A 19,907-nucleotide genomic window follows, 5' to 3' on the forward strand; every position below is an offset into this window, starting at 1 on the left:
TTTACTTGAAATAATCATTAATCATCATCTTTCCCACTCACTTCCCTATTTACCTTCTCCTTGGAGAGAACATCTAGATACTGTTCACAGAGCTACCTAAGTCAAACTCCTAAATTTTCCCTGATAATGGAAGTATGTATTCAGCATAATTGTGGTACCATATTATAGGTTCTGTGCTAAGCATTTCATAGATATTATATCATTTCATCTTAATAGTTCTGTGAGGTACTTAGAATCATCCCATTTTATATATGACAAAATTTGGGCATAGAATAGGTAATTAAATTGAAATAATAAAGCTAAACATTATCAAGTTCTAAATATATCTAGATTTGTTAGATAAAAATTGTTGCTCTTTCACTTGTTGATGGGCAGCTACTCCCATCATCTGACAGAAGGTGCCTAGAATTGGAGAATCTGCAGGAAGGATCTTCATATTGTGGGAAACTGGTTCTGTTTCAGTGGAATCTTCCGTATCTGCTTCCGAATGGGTTTATGTTGTGTGAATGTGTGTGCAGTGAAGAAAAAAGTTATTTTTATCAAGGATATATTTTACCATTTTGAACTATTATAGATTTGCATTTTGGCTTTATTTTAGAGCATTTTGTCATCCTGTTCATATTGATTTAATTGCATATATTTTTATTTCTGATATTATCTTATTTCCACCTATAGTTAATTTTATGCTACCAGCTTTCTCTTTCCTATTATGATCTTTATATTTAATGTTTTCATTAGCATTTAGACATCACTTTTGTAAATTTCTCTTATTGAATGTTCTTTTGAGACAGAATTTATTCTTTTCATTTCTAGGTATTTCTATAAAGATGAGAAAAGGTATGTATAGCAAGAGTGGAACAATGTATTTTTTTTCTTTAGATTTATTTATTGACTTTAATCCCCTAAGAGCAGGGCTCCTGTGTTGCTCATTATTTTACCTCTAGGGTCTAGAATGGCACCTGGTACATGTTAGGTGCTCAATAAATTTGTGTCGATTTGAATTGAAAATAATCCCCAGGTCGTTAAAGAAATGTTTTGTGTAGTCCTTAGTTATTTAGAATGATTTCCATCTGTATCTGGAAACTGAGAGTTCCTAAATTGTGTGATCCTAGAAGACCTCTGCTTACGTCATAACTTTTGGTTTTTAAGTTTTATATTCAGGGTTATAGAAAACATTGTGAAAAATATTTCAATATTAAAAATGTAAATTATAGTTGTGAAATAAAATTCATCTGGTTTCTTTTTTAGAAGTATCTTTCTTTTTTGGAATAGGTCAGAAACATTTAATAATGTAGAATGGAAGCATTAAAGGATAACCCAAAGATGACATATATTAAAATATGTTTTCCTGAGGCTGAGGAATGATGATATATTTACCCATTCATTATACTTTTTGCATTCAAGAACAGAAGTAGGTTTCTACAATAAAAAAGTTAAAAAAATGTTCTTTCTTTGATTTTCAAGCCATGGTCTCCTGTATCCAATTTTTAGTTTTGTTAAAAAAGAATAAAAAGATTTCCTAACACTTACATTACAAGCTGGATCTGCAAAGGCCACAGAAATTCTAATTTTAAAAAGTCATCATTTGGTCTGTAGGATAGCTCATGGCTTCTGAAAAAACAATTTAATATACTTTACCAAACAAAATTATGCTATTATTTTCAGCATGCTAGACTTTTATAGTTTAGAACATAGTAAAAGGTTTTTGAAGAGTTTAGCTTTTTTGTTTTCTATAAATTAAGAAAATTCTTGAACATCGATGCTTGTCTAATAGCTTTCTCAGATATTCTGTGCTTTCTCATACTCATGCTTAAACCATTGCATCTGGTTGGAATAGTCATTCCCCCATTCTCTGCCTTGTTTAATCCTACTTACTCTCTAAAAGCACCTCTGATGTTAGCCTCTTCTCTAAAGTCTTTCTCAGCCATGCCTTCCACTCTGTGAGATTAATTGTTCTCTTTACAAGTTCTATAAATTTACTCCTGTATTACAATACTTATCATATAATATTATAAATAAGTAGTATTTGTTTTTATCTGCTATGATAAGAGGGGAACTTCTTGAATTGACCATGAATTATTAACCTTTGTCTTCATAGCAAATATTGTCCATGGTACACAAAAGATTCCAAATACGTATTGAATTAATTATTAAGTGATCGTAAGTAGTAGTTCTCGAAGGAAGGACCTTGCATACAAGTTTTGGTATACTACAACTAAACTCCAGTGAGAATATCAGTCACTAGTTGGTTAAATAATTTTGTTTGAAAAAGCTTGTAATTGAACATGAATCTATTTTTAAACATTTTTACTGTTTAATCTACATTTTTAAAAAGACTTTACTTTCCAAAATGAACTTGATCATTGCATTTCTTTTCTTTATGTCAGTGTTATCAGTCTGAATTACAGAATCTCATTTACTCTTGAGGTACCTCTCACCTTTTCATGTAGTTATACTGTAAATTAAACAAATGGGTTCTGTGGTAGAATAAGACTTCTAAAATATGTTTTTTTCTATAGGTAAAATCAATTACCACACTCCAAACCTTATTTTGTATCTAACTTGATATATGAACCATGCTTGAAATATGTTTAACAATTAGCTTTGTCTTATAATTGTTTGATTACACATAGATCTGATTACCATGGTACTTTTTTCCATAGAATTTAGCCTTTTTAACCTCTTGGAATTATTCATTATTTCTGTAATTTAACTCTTTTTCTCCTTTAGCAAATGCATAACTTTGTGGTGTAGGTATCCTAAGTTTCCCCCCCAAAAATACTTGGGGAACTTAAAGGTATAGAACAGAGATGAGGACTTATTTCTCAAATTTCAGTTCAGAATTCTCCCCACTGCCCAGATCATATTCCCTGCCACTGGGGAATGTATCTTGTTGCATTTTTATCGTTTTGTTGTTGAATACGCCATTTAGCTTTTATATTAATTTAGGCTTTAGAAGAATTGAGTATAATTCTTTTTTACAGGTGTTCACATCCTGATATGAGAGTAGATAAATCTGCAAAGAAGACTGTAAAAGAAAAGCGAAGAGATGATGATGGCATATCTCTTGTAATGTTTGATACTCAGCCTAAAGGTTTGTGAACCTTATAAATCTGTTTGAATTTGAGTTTTTGCTTATTGTATTTCCAATAATTTTTAGGTTAAATTATTTTACCTTACATATAAAGGGAGATTATTTAGCAACACAAGAAAGTTGCTAAATTTATTATTTGGATACTATTGTATACATTTCTTGTTTTATTTACTAATTCTAAAAATTAAATTAGAATATTATTTCCTTCTCTCTCGCTCTCTTTTTTTGTTGTTGTTTGGGATTTGGTGAATATAGCCCTAAGATAATAATGTTAGTTTAGCTATTTTGAGTTTTGTTCTCATGGTTATTTCCAGTAATTAATATTACTGCTAAAAGAATTATTACTAATAGCTTCCCAGTATCTATTCCCCTAGCAAGAAATACATTCTTTTCTTCATTAAAATTTCTCTCAACTCTAGGAGGATGCCCAAACAAGCTGCTATTAGAAAATTTTAGACTTGCGAAAATTCTTGGTAGGTGTCCTTGCATGTAGGGCTATTGACCTGACTTTCCTTCTTTTTGTCTGTCTTCCAAGATCTTCAGTGAAATATTTTACCAAAATTTATACCAAAACTATTTACTATACTAGTCAGTTGTGAAGCTAACGTCATTAAGGATCTTTTAGGTTATTGGGAGCTTTAAACAAGTTCAAATACCTTGTTTTTTTGAATGATTTTATAATTACTCACAAGAAAAGAAGGTGCTTTATGATACTGTGCTAAAGTTATTTGTACTTCATTTGAGACACAACTATTTACCGATTTTTTAGTAGCCTTTTCATAGAAGAGAAAAAGGTAAAAGGAAACTAGACTAAACTGATGTATACAAGAAACCAGCTAAAACTATTATGAGCACAATCTTTAGAGAAAGCATTATGATTCTGTAGAGACAAACTTTCAATTAGTCATTAAGTGTTCTCTGCATATAACAAAAAACATTTATTTTCTTATGAATTGTACTTTTCCCAGAAATAATTATCTTTAATTATGAAATTAGTACATTAAATTTGTCTTGTGAAATTTGCTTTTACTAAGGTAATACATTGGAAATATATAATATTCTTTTGTTTACAGGATTTTGACACCTCTTTAGTTTTAATTTGCAAGTTTAATTTTATATATTGTACAGGTAGAATCCTGTTTTTACATTGTCTGACTATATATAATAAAGTTATTCCTGTTTCTCATGAGACCGGCTTTTGCTAATATGTAAAATAGTACATTATTTTAGGGAAGACTCCTGTATAATAGAGTTTTTTCTCAGTCTCCTTGATATTCATCAGTCTTTTTGCTATAGTATTTATGCTTAGAAATTAAAATTTGATAACAGAATTTATGTTTAGAAATTATATATGACTACATTTACAGTTTACAATATTACAAATAGAATGTAATATGCTTTTCAAAATATTGTGTTACTGAATTTTAAGTAGCTTATTGTCTTGTGGGATGGAATAAAGAGGGTTTTCTTTGGAAATTAGAAGTGTCTTGGAGTTCTTGCCCTCAATCCTGTTCCATCCCCTGACTTTTGGAGCAATGACAAAGCCATAGTATCATAAATGTCAGTTATTAGGAGTCTCTGAAACTACATTAAGAGCAAGAATAGTTTGAAAATTTGTGTGAGGTCAAAGAACTTTCAGTGAATGGAGAAATCAGGCTAGTCAGTGTTAGATGAATTATAGTTTTTGAATCCAAGGAAGCTGCTTTGTCACTTGCTATATAAACTTTAAGCTGGTATTTATCTGTGAAGATTCAGAAAGCAAAATAATTGTGAATAACCTTCAGTTATCTAGGTAGAACCTAGACAATAATTTTGTCTAGTGTAATATTTGATAATTGAAGTGCTAAGCATTCTTAGTAATAATTGACAGGGTATTCAGAATGAATCTTTGTTGTCTTAAAAAAGGAAGTCTTTTCTTTTTCTTAGGGTAGTGTATTCATGGAGGCTTATATGATAGGGCCTTGATTATTAAAAAGAAAAAAACAAACTGTGAAGTAAATTTATAGCCTTTTGCATTATCGTATATCTCAGTCAATTGCAGAGGAAAAAGGTATTTTGGCTCCTTTGTAAAGAACAGTGATCAGTACTCTACTCTTTCAAATTATAGTCCCTTTCCACTAAAATAAATAAGTAAATAAATACATATATAGAAATTTACATTTTTTAAAAAGAACTAATAAAATCCAAAGTAATTATGAAAGCGTTTTTTTTAGGTATGAATTTTCCAAATTTTATTAAGATCTGTTTTTGTGTTGCAGGCAAATGCAGTTATAGCAAAAGGAATAAATATTTACATTGTTTTGGTTAGCAAAGATTACTCCCTTTTAATATATTTCTCTCACCTCAGTTTTGTGGTACAATGAGCGTTTACTTTGCGCATACAGATTAAAATAGGATATGCTTTTATATTCATCCAGTTTCAGTGTGAGAATTTAATGGTAGACTTCTGTTTTAATGAGCTTTGGAAGTAGTATAGCAGTTTGATGATATTTCTTTCAACATCTCTAAAAGGATTCTTTCTGAACTTTTTGGTCATATTTATGCCTCTCTTGTTCTTTAAGTTCTTAAGAGTGCAATTAGAGGTTGTGATCATCTTGAAGAGGGGAGCAGAAACAAGGATGATACATGCTATGATTCGAAAGTGGAACCCACTCTAATATCCAGGAAGACAAAGAAAAGACTTAGAAGTAATTTTTCTGAGTCTCATAATTCGACTTCTTCTCTGGCTAAGTCAACAGAACAGATAGTAAGTAGAGGTATTTAGATGTCATATGAAATTATTTATGTTATGATAAAAATGAGTTGACTGTGGCCAGACAGGGTTCTAGATTTTGCTTTTATTATATGATCTTTTTTTAACAATAGCAATTTACTTGCAAGATTCTTTGTCTGTGTTTCAATCTGAAGTTTATGAGATTTATTATAATTAAATTACCATACTTAATATGTCCATTACCTATTTTCAAGTACTGGTAAGACTGTAAGAAGACAGACAGCTTTAATCCTTTGATTCAGAATGCCTTTGAGGACCTCATAGTGCCTTTGAGTCATGATTATAAACCTGATTTATATTAATAGAGTAATGCGGTTATTGAAGGCAGTGGTTGGTTTTTACAACTTTTAATATTGTCATCTTCGTAAGTTTTTAATATCTTGCTTTTGTAAGTTTGTCACAAGGCCTCATTATTTTTTAAAAATGAAAATGTGAAAAAAAATCCTTTCATTCTAGAGTTGACGTAGATCTTAGTAGTTTCTCCCTGACCCACTTTCTAAATATGGCAGCTGCCTCACTCCATTCTTTAAAGATATGTTTACAAAGGTACTACATCAAGACAAAATGTTAATAATAGGGAAAACTGTATGGGAGTGAGGTATAAAAAAAGTTTAGACATCAGATTGATCAGACCAAACCCTACATCTTTTATTTGGGAGAAGCTGGTAAGCGTAATGTAGTAAAATTGTATAGTGTTCTGTCCATATGGTTGTATAAATGACATAACATTCTTACTTCTATATTATTCATTGGGAGTTTAAGCCTTAAAAATGTTTTAAGGAAGCCAAGTTTGAAAAATGCTAATTTTTTCTATTTACTTATTAATTTTCAGAAAAAACAAGAAAATGAGTCAGTAGTAGCCACTGAGTTTGAAAAATCAAGTAAAACCTGTCATCAGGACCAAAAACTGCTTGAAGAAATTACACCCAAACCTATAGAAAGCGATTTTATTACGCCATCCTCACTTAATAGTCAGGAGTTGACTTTGAGAGCTGATTCCAAAAGTACTTCCGACTATTCAACCACTGAAACATTTGAGAACTTGGTTTTCAATAATTCTGTGGGGAATTCTTCCCAGTTTAAAAAAAATGAGAATGAGTTGCATACGATAGAAAAGTCTGTTCTAAGTGGACACATTAAAGGGAACCAGTCATTGATCTCAGCTGAACCAAGTAAGTAATAGGAGGATTATAAAGGTACTTAATTCTCTCTGCTTTACTTAGTTGTTTTTTCCCCCTCCTTGTGAACAAATTTGCTAAGCCAGTAATGTATTTATGGCATTATTTATCTTGAAACATAAAAAAAATACATTTCCCCTTTTTAGTTGTAGTTTCCAGTGATGAAGAAGGGCCCATTGAATATAAAAGTCCAAAAATTCTTAAATTACAACCTAAGCAAGACCATGAGATCACTAATGCAGATGAGAGTACTTCTGAATCAGCATTGTCACAATTACCATTGATTACCTGTGAATCTGAAAAGGTAATTTGTTTCTGCCTTCTCACAGTTTAACAGTAAAATATACACCATTGACTAATGACTATTATTTATTTTATCAAGTAGAATATTGTAATAAAAATTAGAAACATTCTTATTTTAGATTTAGAGATGTTTCATATTAGCTTGAGAGATATATTAATTATCTTTATTTTAAGTGAAAATTATATTCTTTTTCTGCTTATTTATATGGTTTCAATCTAAATATTGTATTATTTGAATATTTTTTCTTTTTTATGGTTCTCACTGAAAATTTAAATATTTTATCAAAACACTTTCTTGCCATTTGGGCAAATCACTTAACTTCTTTGAATTTCCTCATGTGTTAAATGGGAATAATAACAGCTGCCTCTCAAAATTATTTTCAGAAACCCCTCAAGTTTGGTAAATCCTTTGTTCTTCCTTCTTACAGAAATAACAAATGGATGTATCTATTGGTATAATGTCAGCCAATTGTGTTTTTGACATAGTTCTTTGAAGAATATAGCTCTGACGAAAGGTTCAAATTATTTATTGTCAATTTTTTTTTTCATTTTATCAACCTCTGATTATCTTATTTTTAAGAAATGTTTTTCAGTGACCAAAAGTACGTAATTATGGTAAACTTGTTGGTTTGTGTTCTAGTTTGCCAGCTGCTGGAATGCAATATACCAGAAACAGAATGGCTTTTAAAAAGGGGAATTTAATAAGTTGCTAATTTATAGTTCTAAGGCCGAGAAAATGTCCCAGTTAAAACAAGTCTATAGAAATGTCTAATCTAAGGCATCCAGGGTTCCTGGAACCATACCTTGGTTCAAGAAGGCCAATGAAGTTCAGGGTTTCTCTCTTAAGTGGAACGGCATCTGGCGAGCACAGTCAGAGTTTCTCTCTGAAGTGGAAGGCACATGGCAAATGCAGTCACAGTTTCTTCTTGGCTTGAAGGGCATATGGCGAGCAGGGCATCATCTGCTAGCTTTCTCTCCTGGCTTCCTGTTTCATGAAGCTCGCTGGGAGGCATTTTCCTTCTTCACCTCCAAAGGTCACTGGCTGGTAGACTCTGCTTCTCATGGCTATGTCGTTGTACTCTGCTCTCTCTAAATCTCTTTCATTCTCCAAAATGTTTCCTCTTTTATAGGACTCCAGAAACTTATCAAGACCCACCCAAATGGGTGGAAACATGTCGTCACCTAATCCAGTTTAATAACCACTGTTGATTAAATCACATATCCAGGAAGATGATCTGTTTACAGCTTCAAGCATACAGTATTAAATAGGGATTATTCTGCCTTTATGAAATGGGATTTAGATTAAAAAATGGCTTTTCTAGGGGACATACATCATTTCAAACCAGCACAGTTTGTAAATCATCTCAGACTTTTATCCTATAGAGTATGATGAAGAATTTGGTGGATCTATGAAGACAGTTTGACGGTTTGATTATCGTTACATCACTGGTAATCTACACAGAGATCACCTCAGCAGTGTTCTGATTTAGCTAAGATGTAACCATTCTTGCCAGATCAGGCCAATAGTCTACTTGATGGTTTAGGTTGCATAAGTGAAACTTTCATGTTAATAATGAGTTCAAATTTCTGTAGTCACCTTGATGGTAAATTGATTATGCAGTATGAAATGATGAAATTATTAGAAAATAACATCTCATATAGAATTGACAGAATGTGATTACAACCAAGCAGTAAATACTTTGGAGATCTACCAGGATCTATAAGGCAGAATTCTGCAACATTTCCATGCCTTCCCTGTTTCCAGTTTCAAATGATGCTATGGGAAACATAAATTGGTCATTTTTACGAAGTATGAACTCTCTACAAAATGTAAAGCCCAATAAAAAAATCTTTCTATCCCAACCTCTCATCTCATCACTAAAACAATCATAGTTATTTGTCTAACTGATTGGAAATACCTGTATTAGTTAGATTGCCTTTTTAACTTAAAGGATAAGAAGTATAACAAATAAAAAATTATAACGATAAAAAATTCTGTTAATCATGTAAGTAGCATTGTTAGCTGGGTTGAAAATAATGAGTACTGTATATGTTTCAAATGAGAATTAATCATATTTGCTAGAGATAGGTGAGTACACATGCAAAATACTAAAAAGTTTCTATAGTGGTAATTTATTTCATTATTTGTGATGTTAGGGTTAAAGAAGAATAATGTGCAAAAACGAGGTAAATGGAGAGTTGAAAAAAATAGCCTAAAAGTAGTGTCACATGCAGAAGAGATTGTGGGAAACAGCTGCTGCTAGTATTGCTGGTAGTCTATTATAACTTAAAAGCAGAGTTAGAGGGTTGAGTTAATGCGGTATGGTGTTTGAGGTTTAAGGCAACCATGAACCACTTCTAGTTTTCTCTCTTCAGACATAAAATTTTGTAAGAGCTATAGCAAGAGCATCATCTTTGTTTATGGAAGCAATTTTATGTGGTTGTAATAACACTTGACAAGAAGACAGAAAACCTGGGTTTGTGTTAGTTTTACTTATTACTAATTGCATAACCTTGGGCAAGTCATTTAACCAATCCAAGCATCTATTAACTTTTTAAAATGAAAAAAAAAATCTGCTATCATAAGGATGGTTGTGGAGATTAAAAGAGATAGTATATTTTAAAAAGCATTTTAATCTAAACCACTACATAAATCTAAATTTACTGCTATTGATTTAAAAAATGAATAGAGCATATTAGGGAATTTTGAATTTGAAATCATGGCTTTGCAGAAGAGAATATATTTAGGCTTATGAAATTAATTTTAGATTTGATTATTTACAGCAATTTTCTCAAAATGTTTATTTTCTTAAGAAAATAAAATCTAGGTAACTATTTCTTTACAGTGAAAACTGTGTATAATCCTTTACACTTTCAATTAATAGTGTTCAAAGAAGAATTTGACCTTGAAATCGTTTTCAACATTTATGTAATACTTAGAGTTATGTGCATTTGATAATTTATTCCTTGCTAGGTTTCATCTGAATTATGCCCATATAATCCTGTTATGGAAAATATTTCCTGTATTATGTCTATTAATGACATGGATCTACAACTGGATTTTATATTTACATCTGTTTATATTGGTAAAGTAAAGGGAGCTTCTAAAGGTTTTGTCACGGTAAGTATTTTCTCCTTGTTGGTTTTTTTTTCCATCTTGGATCATGGACAAGGCATTTTCAGAATTTTTCTCTCTAGTGAAAATGCAGAAAGAATTGAGATTAATTTCATATGGGACATTGGGTATTTTCGAAGTCATTATATCTATTTTGAAACGTCTTCCCCTTTCTGAAATTATGTATTTAATTTCTAATGGAGGCCATGTGTGAAAAAAAATCACAGGTGGTAGTGATATTTTGGGAGCTCTAAAAATTAGTTGGTGCTAAAGTAAATTTTTATTTAGGGTACAGTGGAGGTGAAGAAAATCTGATTTTCTTGGTTTAAATTATTGTAAACTGACAACCAAATTTCTAAACTTGTCATTTAAAGACCTTCAGCAACTGAACCTAATCTATTTTCCGCTTTTATTCAGTATTCTCCCTCATACCTATATGGAAGCCAGGGCAGATTTTATTTACTGTTCTATATTTTTCACCATTTCTGCCTGTTAAATCCTTATCATTTTTATCTGAAATACTACCTCTGCCAGGAAATCTTGCCTGATCCCACCATTTCACCAGAATTAACTTCTGCTTTTACCATGTACTTATTTCACTTGGAACATCTGTTATAAAATTCATTCTGTTCTATGTATTTTTTCATTAATTCTGTTCTTGGCTAAATTTTTCCATTAGACTTGAAGCTTTTTGTGAAGAAGCATGCTTACTCACTTTTGCAGCTTCCATAAATGACTCACACCTAAGTAGGCTATTATAAATGTTTGTTGAATTGTATTGAATATGTCAGATTATGGCAAAAACATTGAAATAATCTCCTATTTATACCCAGGTTATTTCCTAGAAGTTTTATTAATATTTCAACTGTGTTAGAGATGGAGCAGGCAATATAAAAAAGGAAAGATGTGGTCTCTGCTTTCAGTGAACTTTTGATCTAATGGACACATCAATAGACATTTACTTGGCATTATGGTAAATGTACAATGGAATTATATACAAGTATCGTACATATGGAGATGGGTTCTTATATCTGTCCAGATGAATCAGAGACAGCTTCATAAGGAAGATACACGTGATTTAAGACATGAAGTATAAGTTGACTTGATGACCTTGCTGGGAGATGTCCCAATAGAATAAATACCATCTACAAATTCAGATGAGTAATGTTGGCTTGTGATATAGTTAAAATTGGTTTTATTGGGAAGCATAAGGACAATTTATATTAATATAAAATATTAATATAAATTTAAAATTAATATTCCTTGACCACTGGATTTCAAATATTAGTGATTTGGGCAAGCTTTGGATACTTTTATAATTTTTTCTATTTAAAGGAATTTTGTTCACTATTCAGAATTTTTACTCTGTTTTGCTTTTTTATTTTAAATTCAGCTTTAGTCAGCTGTTTCTCTTGAGTTCTTATAATGGCACAAAGTTATATTACTTAGATATATGACAGTAGGTGATTAGCCAAAGTGTATGCATGGGAGGATCCAACATAAATTATTCAACAGTGAGATTTTTTTTTTTTTTTTTGCATGGGTAGGCACCGGGACCCAGGTCTCTGGCATGGCAGGTGAGAACTCTGCCTGCTGAGCCACCATGGCCTACCCTTGTCTTGTTTGTTTTTTTACAATAAAAACTTAAATATCTAATATTAGTAAAATGGTTTAGTAAATCAAAGTAAATATATGCATGTAAACAAATGTTGAGATGAATTCTGGAAAAATTAAATAGGATAGTGAGAGCATAAGCAATTTCAAAAATTAAAAATTTAGGATGAATAAAGAAAAGGAAAGTTTTCAAAAATTGATTTCAGATTTTCCGCAGACTTTTTATACATATATATTTTTGAAGCAGAGTTTATGAAGCTTGGTAACTTAGAAATGAAAGAACTTCTTATTTGGTAGATAAATAGAGAATAAAACTCAATCAGTCTCCAGATATTTAATGAGTGCCTACTCTATTAGATGTTGCAATAGACACTGGAGCTATTGTTCTCACTTTCACGATACAATTTAAACTAGAAACATCTGTGTTTGGAAACCAATAAGGTTTAAAACCCTTTTTTGGTGTAGAGAATACTACAGTGGATGTGAACATTTCTTTTTTTAAATCTTGGTTTTGTTGATAGCAGGACATTTTTTTTAAAGTACATGCTATGCTCAGAGAACTGCCCAGCCTACTGTAAGAAGGTACAAAATATCCTATGATCACCTTTAATCTTAAATTAAATAGCTGTGGTAGTTCAGAGGACTGGGTCTACCTTACTGCCACAAAAACATTTTTTTCACCCTTTCTTAAATAGAAGTTAAATTTTTAGTGGGAATAGAATTTTACCTCTGAGAAAGGCTTTGTCATTATACACAGGTGTAAATAAATGTCTTATTCTTACCAAGCAGAAAGGTTTAAAAGGACAAGGGCATTTGTGTGTGAGAGAGTGAGAGAAGAGTGTTGGTAATATAAATTAGGGACATATAAATGTACTATTACTTCTAATTTTGCCTTGGATTGGTGCTATAATTACATGTTCTAGCAAAGACTGAATAAATCTCAAAAGCAAACACTCTTTATGTAAATTTTTTAGAACTAGTTATTTACATTTGCAAAGATGTATTTTTATGAGATTAAAGACGCAGTGAAATGTCAAAAAAGGTTTTGGCAAGAATAAATATGCACTAAGTATATATGACAGTTAATTGAAAGTGACAGAATATGAAGGTGAATTTGACTAAATTAAATTAGATAACTAAATATTCTTAATCAGATGCTAATGTCTAATGATAATAGCCCCCTTTGATTAAGTCTTACCACGTGCCAGGCTTAGTTCAGAATCTTACTTTGTCCTTAGTCGTAAGGGAGTTTGTAACTTAAAACAAAGAAAGATCAGTGCTGGGAATGAAATACCTGTCAGCCTTCAACTAAAATTCATACAGTGAAGAATGTGTATGGCATTGGTACTTAATTTATGTTATTCTTTTGACAAGTGCATCACTGTTGTGGAGTTAGAGGTATTAGACTTTTGTAGTCATTTGGCATTAAAAAATTAACTGATTCATTTAGTTGTGGTTTCATGTTGTAAAAGCAGCATTTCAGTTATAGTTGGACTTGACAGGCTTTCTATAGGAACAGAATGTTCATGGCAGTAGAAACACAAGTTGAGTCTTTTTAACAGTTCTAATTTTGCATTTATTTATATATTGTAATAATATAATATATTAAAATATAATAAAATATATTTATATATTATAAATAATATAATGCATTGGCATTTTGCTTAGTTCAGCAGTCTCTCATGAGCTTGGTTAGTGTGAGTACATCCCTAGAGGATGATAACTTTTGCTGAGATACCAGCTTCTGAACCTGCAAAGCCAAAAGTCAAACCCTGCTCTGTGGTGTCTTTGCCAAAGTCAGTGTCTCATAAGATCAGTTGGCAGTTTCTTCTGGATATAATCTGACTTTGCCTTATTTCTAATTTAAATCTTTAGGAAACATTTAAAATATATATATTAAATAATATATTATTGGTTATATTTGATAATATAACACTGGTTTTATAAATAAGCATATTATGAATTTGTTCAGAGCTCTTTAACTTCTATAAAACAATTTACGGTGAAGCATTGTCTTGGTTTATCGATGAGAGGGCTTTTGAGTACTTTTAATCTAGACTTTGAATATGTACTTGCAGTTTGAAAAAGACAAAAATTAAAAACATTTTGAATAATAACATGTTTTTAGTAGTAACTAATTTTTTGTTTTTTAAATTTTTCCTCTAAGTTCACGACAAAGTATGTTAAGATCCCATTTCAAGGTAAGTTGTCATTGTCTTAAGACCTCTTTTCACTGTATTTTTTTTCATGTCTTCACTGAGCCATTTATTTTATTTCTAACATCTACAAAATAAAGATAAAATATTATAAACACCTTTAATACCTTGTTTTTAGCCCATCTTGCTGTATTTTTTTTTTTTTTTAATGGGCAGGCGCCGGGAATCAAACCTGGGTCCTCTGGCATGGCAGGCGAGCATTCTTGCCTGCTGAGCCACTGTGACCCACCCTCACAGTATTTTTGAGTGTAAAATAAAAATGGTTAGCAAAATTTCTGAAATCTTTTGCAACTGATTTTTCCTTAATTTTGTTAAATATGGAATTTAAAACCAAGAGTTTTAGTAAGGAGTTCTTTGTTAACATTTAATTAGCAGCTTCAACAGAGTTAAAATGTTTTAAAATACTGAAAATACAGTATACTCATATTTTAATGACTTCAACTGAAATATTATCTTGGGATTAACAGAAATCCCAAGTTTTGGTAGGAAGCAAGAATATTTTTGGTATATAAAAATGGATGAAAATAGGAACTATAAAAAAAGAAGCATTTCTATGACGCACATAAATTTGTAAAAGATTTTTAAATAGAGGTTTTTATGCTGTGTTTTAATCTGGGTAAAGCAAAGTAAATTGGAAAATATACCTGTGGATTGTAGAGACTCAGACTATTTTCTCATTCTTTTTCGCCCCACTCAGAATCCTTTCAGAATAAATAATGATATTAAGAAGACAAGTAATAAGCTATGGAGATTAGTCTCAAAAGAATAAATTATGAAAAGAATGAGGAAAAAATATATACATAAGCAATATATCAGAAAAGAACTAGGTAGGAGGAAGCTTCTAAGACTGAAGATGTTCTCAAAATAAATTTAATTGGACTCTAACAGATATCCCATGTACAGAAATCCAAAACTATGCATTATGTTAATGAATCTAATAATTAGGAAGTCACCATAAATAGTAAGAATATGAGGTACAGAATAAAATGTATTGATAGTCCTAGTTGGAAATTTTAGTAGCTTTTTAAAGAATAATACAACATTAGCTATTTAAAAGAACCAGATAAAGTCCTGTGATTTTTTTTTATTGTGGTAACATAAATATAACACAAAATTTCTCATTTTAACCATTTATTTTTTATTAGAGAAGTAGGTTTATGAAAAATCACGCAGAAAATCAAAGTTCCCATATATCACCCTCCTCATACACAGTTTTCCCTATTATTAACACTTTACATTAGCATGTTACAATTGAAGAAGCAATAGTAATATAATTATACTGTAATTATTATAATATTGTAAATATTATACAATATTAATATAATTAACTTTAGTTCATAGTTTACATTAGGGTTCACTCCTTGTGTTGTATAGTCCTATGTTTGGTTTTTTTAAATTTGATTCTAGTAACATATACACAATATAAAATGTCCCCTTTTTAACAGTATTCAAATTTATAATTCAGTGGTGTTCATTACATTCACAATGTTGTATTGCAATCACCACCATCCATTATCAAAACTTTTTTATCACTCCAAACAGAAATTTTGGAGTTAATTAAGCATTGACTCTCCATTCCCTACCCTACCCCAGCCCCTGGTGACCTATATTGTACTTTCTGACTGTATGAATCTTCTTATTCTAATTATATTCATTCTTTTGTGTCTGGCTTATTTCACTCAACATAATGTCTTCAAGGTTCATCCATATTGTTTCATGCATCACATGTTTCAGGTCTGCATTCCTTTTTTATGATTGAATAATGTTCCATTGTCTGCATAAATCATGTTTTGTTTACTCACTCTGCTCATTTGGGTTGCTTCCATCTTTTGGCAATTGTGAATAATGCCACTATATATATTATATATATATATTGGGTGTGCAAATATCTATTTAAATCTCTGCCTTCAGTTCTTTTTGGTATATACCTAGAAGTGGGATTGTTGGGTCACGTGATGATATTATACTGAATTTTCTGAGGAACTACCAAACCGTTTTCCACAGCAGCTGTACCATTTTACACCCCTAAGACAATGAATGAGTGTTTCTATTTCCTCATCTGCTCCAACATTTATTTTCTGTTATTTCAATAGTAGCAATTCTAGTGAGTGTGAAATAATATCTCATTGTGGTTTTGATTTGTGTTTCCCTCATGGCTAATGATGTGATCATTGTTTCATGTGCTTATAGGCATAATGTCTATTTAAGTTTTTTTGTCTGTCTTTTTTTGTTGTTGTAGGATTTCTGTGTGAATTCTAGATATTAAACCCTTATTGGGTTTTTGTCTGTCTTTTTTTGTTGTAGGATTTCTGTATGAATTCTAGATATTAAACCCTTATTGGATATGTGGTTTCCAAATATTTTCTCCCATTATGTAGGTTGTAATTTTACTTTCATGATTAATTATTTTGATGTACAAAAGTTAGTATTTTTGATGAATTTGGATTATCTGTTTTTTTTGTGTTCCTTGTGCTTTGGATATAAAGTCTAAAACCATTATGTAACATGATCTTGAAGATACTTTCCTGTATTTTCTTCTAGGAGTTTTATAGTTTGGGTTCTTATATTTAGGTACTTGATCTATTCTGAATTGAGTTTTGTTTATGGTGTGAGGTAGGGGTCCACCTTCATTCTTTTGCATTTGTATATCCAGTTTTCTGGCAACATTTGTTGAAGACACTATTCTTTCCCCACAGAGTGAACTTGGCACCCTTATCAAAAAAATAAATTTGCTATAGATTTGAAGGTTTATTTCTGAACTCTCAGTTCTGTTTCCTTAGTCTGTATGTCTGTCCTTGTGTCAGTACCATGCAGTTTGATTACTGTAGCTTTGTAACAACTTTTAAAATCAGAAGTGAGAGTCCTCCAGCTTTGTTCTTTTTCAAGATAGTTTTGTCTGTTTGGGGCTCCTTACCCTTCCATGTAATTTTGATGATTGACTTTTCCATTTCTGCAAAGAAAGATGTTGAAATTTTAATTGGGATTGCATTTAATAATCTATAAATTGCTTTGGGTGGATTGACATCTTAACAAGATTTAGTCTTCTAATCCATGAACATAGAATATTCTTTCATTTTTTAGGTGTTCTGTTATTTCTTTCAGCAATGTTTTGTAGTTTTCTGCATATAAGTCCTTTACATCCTTGGTTAAATTTATTCCTAGATGTTTGCTTCTTTTAATTGCTATTGTAAATGGATTTTTTTCTTGATTTCTTCTTCATATTCTTCATTACTATTGAATAGAAACAGTGCTGATTTTTGTGTATTGATCTCATACTCTACCACTATAGTGAGAGGTTTTTCTGAGAGTTCTTTTTTTTTAACTTTTTACAATTGTATAATATAACATACATACAAAGCAAAGAAAGAAAAAAGCAATAGTTTTCAAAGAACTCTTCAACAAGTAGTTACAGGACAGATCCCAGAATTTGTCATGGGCTTCATGGGCTACCATACCATCATCTTTCTGATAGTTCTTAACCATCTTTTCTTTTAGTTTGTCTTAACGGTTTCACCGATAGTTTTCAAGATGGGGCAATTACAGTGTGAAGAATAGAATGGTGGCTTGGGAACATTAAAGATTGCTGATTAATCAAGTATTACGAATGCCCATTTAAAACTGATTTTCAAGCTTTAGTGTTTATTTGAATCACTGGGAATCTTTTTAAATTAAATATTCGGATCCAGTAGATTAGGGTGGTGTCTGAGATTCTGCATTTCTAACCAGCTCCTAGGTAATGCCAATGTCTGGGTCTTTAAGGACCTGTGAATAACAAGGTGTCAGGAGAGTTTTATTTCAAATAGGTATCCATCTTGGGTTTATATTGCTGGTTCAGCTGCTTTCTTAAAGTTGGGCCAGACGGTGTTCTTTAAACAAGTTTTCTGTGTTTCTTTGAGTTAAAAAACAAAAAAAAACCACAGAAAGTCCTCACAGGAGATTCCTTTAGCTCCTTAAGAGGGAGAAGGACTCATAATTCAGAGTGATTTTCTAGATGTTTTGAGACGTAATACCTGGAAGAATTTTAGGAAAAATGTCTTAGATCATTCACAACCTCATATTATCTATTTGTGAGTATGTTTGGACAATGGCTATTCACAACATGCAGATGTTTTGGGAGAAGGGAAGTATTCATTAGAAAAATGGGCAGAAATTGATGTGTGTATGCCTTTGGAATCTTGATTTATAGTATTGACCAGGATAGAAAAGTATTATTTTCTAAGTTACATGCTTAACTTTCTGCATTGAAAAGATAGTCTTTTCTTTTCTTTAAGTTTTTAAAATTTTATTTAATAATTGTTTAGTTTAAGTTTTATTTAATAATTATTTAGTCATTCCTAATCATAGTGTGATCTTTCCCCTTCTGATAATACTTCTTGGGGCACCTCAGCTAAGTTTAGTGAAGTGGACTATAAATAATTTCCAAAACACTTTGCGTATAATATTTTTGAAAAATATATTAATGAATTGTCATATAGTACCTAAGTGCTGTATTATTAAATTATCTTTTATTTATTTAAGTGTCCCTGAATGAGATTTCATTACTAGTGGATACCAAACATTTAAAGAGGTTTGGATTATGGAAGAGTGAGGATGATGACCACAGTAAAAGGAGTCATGCTATCCTTTTCCTCTGGGTCTCTTCAAACTATCTTCAAGAGATTCAGACCCAATTAGAAGACTCTCTATTAAGCCAGCAATGTGAGTATAAAATGATTTCTAAGTTTCAGCATAACCTGAGAAATCTTGTAAACTAGTTTTAAAAAAATAATTTAATAGAATATAATTATTCATTGAATTAAAATTAATTTGTTGAATTAAAAATAATTTTATCCTTTAATATTATGTAAGATAAATTTTATTTATTCACATAATTTCTCTTGATAATTTTATTCACCCAAGTGAAATTATTTTATGGAATAAAATAAGTAACTTATCTTTTAGTCAGTTGCCATCCCTGGTGTTCTAGTTTGCTAGCTGCTTGAATGCAATATACCAGAAACAGAATGGCTTTTAAAAGGGGAATTTAATGAGTTTACAGTTCTAGTTTACAGTTCTAAGGCCGAGAAAATGTCCCAATTAAAACAAGTCTATAGAAATGTCCAATCAAAGGCATCCAGGGAAAGATACCTGGTTCAAGAAGGCCTATGAAGTTCAGGGTTTCTCTCTCAAGTGAGAAGACACATGGAGAACATAGTCAGGGTTCCTCTCTCATCCAGAAGGGCACATGGTGAACACGGTGTCATCTGCTAGCTTCTTCTCCTGGCTTCCTGTTTCATGAAGCTCCCCAGGAGGCATTTTCCTTCTTCATCTCCAAAGGTCGCTGGCTGATGAACTCTGCTTCTCGTAGCTATGCCATTCTGCTCTACTCTCTCTGAATCTCTCATTCTCCAAAATGTTTCCTCTTTTATAGGACTTCAGAAACTAATCAAGACCCACCCATATGGGTGGGACATTTTGTCACCTAATCCAGTTTAACAACCACTCTTGATTAAATCACATCTCCAGGGAGATGATCTGATTACAGTTTCAAACATACAGTATTGAAAAGGGATTACTCTGCCTTTAGGAAATGGGATTTTGATTAAAACATGGCTTTTCTAGGGGGCATTCATCC

General features: G+C 31.3%; 1 protein-coding gene across 11 annotated transcripts in view; it reads left to right on the forward strand.

The window, feature by feature from the left end:
- The window catches only part of SENP7 (SUMO specific peptidase 7), a 229,379-nt gene that overhangs the window by 182,926 nt on the left and 26,546 nt on the right, over nucleotides 1-19,907 (forward strand). For 7 of the 11 annotated variants that reach the window (XM_077118532.1, XM_077118531.1, XM_077118534.1 and 4 more), the window contains 8 exons: nucleotides 814-837; nucleotides 2,985-3,094; nucleotides 5,656-5,840; nucleotides 6,700-7,039; nucleotides 7,192-7,349; nucleotides 10,323-10,469; nucleotides 14,245-14,278; nucleotides 18,812-18,991. In XM_077118532.1, the coding sequence (XP_076974647.1) occupies nucleotides 814-837; nucleotides 2,985-3,094; nucleotides 5,656-5,840; nucleotides 6,700-7,039; nucleotides 7,192-7,349; nucleotides 10,323-10,469; nucleotides 14,245-14,278; nucleotides 18,812-18,991 (1,178 nt within the window). The remainder of the gene's footprint in view (nucleotides 1-813; nucleotides 838-2,984; nucleotides 3,095-5,655; nucleotides 5,841-6,699; nucleotides 7,040-7,191; nucleotides 7,350-10,322; nucleotides 10,470-14,244; nucleotides 14,279-18,811; nucleotides 18,992-19,907) is intronic. The other 4 variants (XM_077118533.1, XM_077118535.1, XM_077118539.1 and 1 more) reach the window with 1 other exon arrangement.

The sequence above is a fragment of the Tamandua tetradactyla genome, chromosome 10 (genome assembly GCF_023851605.1).
Source record: "Tamandua tetradactyla isolate mTamTet1 chromosome 10, mTamTet1.pri, whole genome shotgun sequence".
In the NCBI taxonomy this organism is placed as follows: Eukaryota; Metazoa; Chordata; class Mammalia; order Pilosa; family Myrmecophagidae; genus Tamandua; species Tamandua tetradactyla.